We start from the raw sequence: 4,930 nt of genomic DNA on the forward strand, positions 1-4,930 counted from the left end.
AAATATGTTTCTACATAGACAGTTTTGATAATATGACAGTGTATTTAAGAAAAGAAAGAAGAAATTGGTTTTGTCTAGATAAAGCTCTCTTGGTACAATTACTAACTATCTATAAGTTATAAAATTAAATGTCTATAAAAATTATAGATCGAAACTTTGCGTCGAGACCTGACGTTTCATCCCAGTTTTGTCTTAAAACAGCGCCGTAAAACTATCCGGGTCCGACAACACCTGGCCGGAGAGAGTGTCGTTGGCACGCGCACAGCAAGCCAGCAAGTTGTACATGTGGAAGGAACACAACAGGGAGGGGACGAAACCGGTGCTGATTGATTTCTAGCCTGATAAGACCGACTGATGCTGATTTAGTGTGAGAGAAAAATATTATACTACACGCCTAAGGGCAGTCACAATGGTGTATTGATGATGGTTTCTATCCTCATTAAATGACTTGCCACGTAGGTAAAACGTTGACATAGCGACGTAATTAATGAAGAAAGAGAGCAAAAATCATACAAATGGTTTTCTCATGAAGAAATCAGGTCTACTCTTAACCCAATGCACCATAAAAATTATATTGCCAATTCCATTTTAATTATATTCTTTTTTCTTAATGTTAATAAAAAAAAGAAGAAAATTCTGGTTTTTTCTTTCCAAAATTCGATATAGGCTGAGAGACAATCAGATCGATTTTCTCTTCAGCGGGCAGTTCCATATAGAATTTGTTAGAATAAAACAAGCGGGTTATAAAAAAAAAACTCTTTTTTTTTATCCACAAAGCAAAAAAGGTTCTTATCAAACCCACAATAAAATTGGAAAGAAAGATAAAGTAAGTAGACCTGACCCCTTGAACACCATTAGAGAGAAACCACCAGTTTCTAGGGAGCTCGTGTCACACTCTCATTGAAAGAAGAAGATAGAGTTGGGAGTGAGAAAGAGAAAATAATTATTACTCATAGAAACCATGAATTGGAAAACAGTACTTTCTTTAGCACGGTATCTTATGTTATAGAAATTACCCGTTTCTTTCGTTGGACTGCCCTGATGAGTCTGGACTGAAACTAACCCGCGAACAGGAAGTAGTGGCGGGTCCCGCACTCCACTCCACTCCACTCCAGTGAGCTGACTCTCCACTCTCCCAACCTTCAGTCCCGTCCCTTCGCCGCCGCCGTCGGCCGGTCGCCGCCCCGGCTGCCGCCCGTTTCCATGGAGATAGGGGAGCGGGGGCAGCCAGAGCCAGCTGACCCATCCCGCCGTGGACGTCAACGAGGCAGCCCTGGCCGTCACCAAGAGAGAGCGCAAGAGAAGCAGGTACCTCTCCCCTCCCTACACCGACACAGGTGTCCAAGAAAAGAAGGCCGCCGGCAGCCGGAAGGAGGAGGGGCCGCCCCATGTCTCCGCCTCGGAGGTGCTCTCTGCTCTCCGAGCCGCCGCGCTCGGGCAGGGGGAGGGGATGGATGCAGCGGCCCGTTTTCTGGCCATGTATAGCAGGAACAGGAACAGCATCTTCGTCGACGATTCCCATGCTGCCGCCGGCGGCGGCGGTGGCTCACAAGACGATGGTGGCGACAAGCCTCCATCAGCTGCTGGTGTTGGCCGCAAGATGCTCAACCTCAATGCAGGCCTTGAAGATGGATCCTTGGCCAAGATGAAGAAGAACCCCAACCCCAAGAATCCCCATCCTCCTGCTGCTGTTGCTGTTACTGCTGCAGGTGCCAATGCCAAGCAACAAAAGGATGGCATCATGGAGAATGCTGCACCTGCAGTGCCTGAACATGCTATTGCTACTCATGGAGCTTCCCAATCGGCTGATTTTGCTGCTGCTGCTGCTGCTGCAACGCATGGGCATCCCAATCCTCCTGTGGTAACAACAGCAATACCCCCCATTAACAATGAGAAGAACCCCAACCCCAAGAATCCCCATCCTCCTGCTGTTGTTGCTGCTGCAGGTGCCAATGCCAAGCAACAAAAGGATGATGGCACCATGGAGAATGCTGCAGTGCCTGAACATGCTATAGCTACACATGGGGCTTCCCAATCGGCTGGTTTTGCTGCTGCTGCTGCTGCTGCAACGCATGGGCATCCCAATCCTCCTGTGGTAACAACAGCAACACCCCCCATTAACACTAATAATGAGAAGAAGAGGAAGATGAACAAGAAAAGGACGATGAAGACAGCTGGGCAGCACAGCTATGTCGGGAATCCCGTGGCACTTGTGCTGGACTTCCCAGAGGGAACTCCCCTGCCCTCCAGGGAGGACCTCCTCTCCACATTCAGCAGGTTTGGCTCTGTGATCGACTCCGAGACCACCATCAGCCAAGACAAGCACACCGCGCAAGTGGCGTTCGCCACCAGGGTTCAAGCAGCGACTGCCTTGAGCTGCGCCGCAACTCTTGGCGCTGCATTTGGACCTCCATTTGCAGTAGCAAGCCTCCAGGACCTCCCTCCCATCACGCTCAACACGCCTCCTCTGCCTCTTCCAAAGCTCCCTCTCACAGATATTAGGAACAATCTTGGGAAGATGATCTTGTCCTTGTCGTCTAAAGCCACAGCGGCACCTCAAGAAGCAAATGCAAAGACAGCCGTGGACAGTCTCAGTCTTGTGGGAGAAATGCAACGTCTTCTTGCCAAGGTTGACAAGGTGCTGCAGGTGCAGGGTGCTTCTGCTACAGCTTATCACGCTTAGGCTCAGCTCAGAGAAGCCACCACCCTTTTGCTAGGTTCTGCTACTGACCCATGTTCCTTTTAGCTGCTGATCGTCAGTCTTTTGTAGCTCTAGTGCGGATCCTCAAATCCCATTTCAGCAGCTGTAATCCTAGTTTCTCACCGCGTGCAATTGTGTAAATGGTAGATCTGCATGCATCGCTGCTCTATGTAGTGGTACTCTGTAACAGATTATGCTATATGCAGCATCCTTTATCATCCATCCTGTGTCAGGGTAATATCCCTTTGCATCAAAATGTTGTGCTGATGTAGTTGATTAGCCAGAGCTGCAATCCTGGTATCCCACCTTTGACCTGGGACAACAATAATAATTGCAATCATGTCATAAGTTTACACCTTGCACTCCAAATGAAAAGAATAATCGAAAAAACTGGGTTTGCCATTGCCAACCTAATACCAGGCCGCCAGTGTAATTATCAAGCAATTGGATCCTTCATGTCGAATTTCCACCGAAATACCATTCCTATCCCTGAGTTCTCTGCCCCAGAGAATGATGCATTCTCAACATAAATATTAACTGTCGGTGTTTCGAGTAAACACCAACTAGTAAATTTGTATTTATTGCGCGTTGGGTCCGGATGGTATGCTAAAAGACACAAGGTTTATACTGGTTCGGGTTGAACGTCCCTACGTCCAGTTTGCGGCTGCTGCTCGTGTTATTAGCACTGAAAGATTCGTAGTAGGGGTACAAATGGACGAGAGAGGGATAGGTACCAAGTCTCTGATGAAAAATGTTGAAAGGACGCTGAGAGCTTGGTTGCTGCTCAGCCGTGTATTATGTGTTGCGTGGTGTGTGGAATCGATCCGTCCAATTAGTTGGGTGCCCTGCCTTCCTCTTTTATAGGCCAAGGGGAAGCAGGGATTTACAAATGGGAGAGGGAAGAAAAATCAGAGGCCAAGGAGATCCTTCAACGATGTCGGGTCCTCCTTTTCCTCTGAGCGAGTCCCCCTGACACGGCAGACAGTGCCAGGGATAGCATGTCCGCTGGTCCTGATAGGGCTGTGCTCTGGCTTCGTTCAGCAAGTGGTCACGTCCCATCCTGCCCCGGCGGGCGGCGCGACGCACCAGGGTGCCGAATCGCGACCCTACGGGGAGCAGACGACGTAGAGGCCCCACGTTCGTTACTGCAGATGACATGAGTTTCCTCCTGGACCATAGTGGTTGTCGTATACACCCGACGGGATTCGTGTCCGAGGGCAAATGCCGGCGCCCATAATACTGTAAGACAAATGTCGACGCCCACAACGCTGTTTGGGCTCTGACATGCCTAGAAGGGCTTAAAGCGTCCGTCTTATCATATCCTGACGGTACTTTCCTGCAGGCGTGCAGGGTATGGTCCTCGGTATTGCAGTTGACTTGAGTGCCCCACCTTATCTGCATGCGTAGTTATGGAGTAGCGCATAGACGTCGGGCGAGGCGGAGTCTGTCCCCGAACGTCGGGCGAGGCGGAGTCTGCCCTCAGGCGTCAGGCGAGGCGGAGTCTGTCCTCAGACGTCGGGCGAGACGGAGTCTGCCCCCAGACGTCGGGCGAGGTGGAGTCTGTCCTGAGGGGTCGGGCAAGGCGGAGTCTGCCCCTGGACGTCGGGCGAGGCGGAGCCAGCCCTCGGACGTCGGGTGAGGTCGAGCCTGCCCCAAGACATCGGGTGAGGCAGAGCTAGCCCTCGGTCATCGGGCGAGGCGGAGTTCAGCCCTCGGACATCGGGCGAGGCGGAGTCTGCCCCCAGACGTCGGGCGAGGCGGAGCCAGCCCTCAGCCGTCGGGCGAGGCGGAGTTCAGCCCTCGGGGGTCGGGCGAGGCAGAGCCAACCTTCGGTCGTTGGGCAAGAAGTGGGAAAGCTCTAGTTTGGTTTTGGTTAATTGATAAAACCCTAAGTGCTAACCTAGTTTATTAAAATGATCTTGAGATAGGTAGCACTACTCCAAGTGATGAAGCAATGACGAAGATCATGACCTTGGTGATGATCAAATGCTTGAACTTAGAAAAGAAGAAAGAGAAAAACAAAAGGCTCAAGGCAAAGGTATAAAATGTAGGAGCCATTTTGTTTTAGTGATCAAGACACTTAGTGAGTGTGATCACATTTAGGATAGATAGTCGTACTATTAAGAGGAGTGAAACTCGTATCGAAATGCGGTTATCAAAGTGCCACTAGATGCTCTAATTCATTGCATATGCATTTAGGATCTAGTGGAGTGCTAACACCCTTGAAAA

The 4,930-nt window shown here is 50.1% G+C and overlaps 1 protein-coding gene across 1 annotated transcript; it reads left to right on the forward strand.

Moving 5' to 3' along the window:
- The first annotated feature begins 1,131 nt into the window (after nt 1–1,131).
- LOC136482144 (uncharacterized) lies at nt 1,132–2,909 on the forward strand. The gene has a single exon (XM_066479384.1). It carries the CDS (start codon nt 1,451–1,453, stop codon nt 2,681–2,683), a length of 1,233 nt encoding a protein of 410 aa, XP_066335481.1. The 5' UTR covers nt 1,132–1,450; the 3' UTR covers nt 2,684–2,909.
- The last annotated feature ends 2,021 nt before the right edge of the window (nt 2,910–4,930 follow it).

The sequence above is a fragment of the Miscanthus floridulus genome, chromosome 1 (assembly GCF_019320115.1).
Source record: "Miscanthus floridulus cultivar M001 chromosome 1, ASM1932011v1, whole genome shotgun sequence".
In the NCBI taxonomy this organism is placed as follows: domain Eukaryota; kingdom Viridiplantae; phylum Streptophyta; class Magnoliopsida; order Poales; family Poaceae; genus Miscanthus; species Miscanthus floridulus.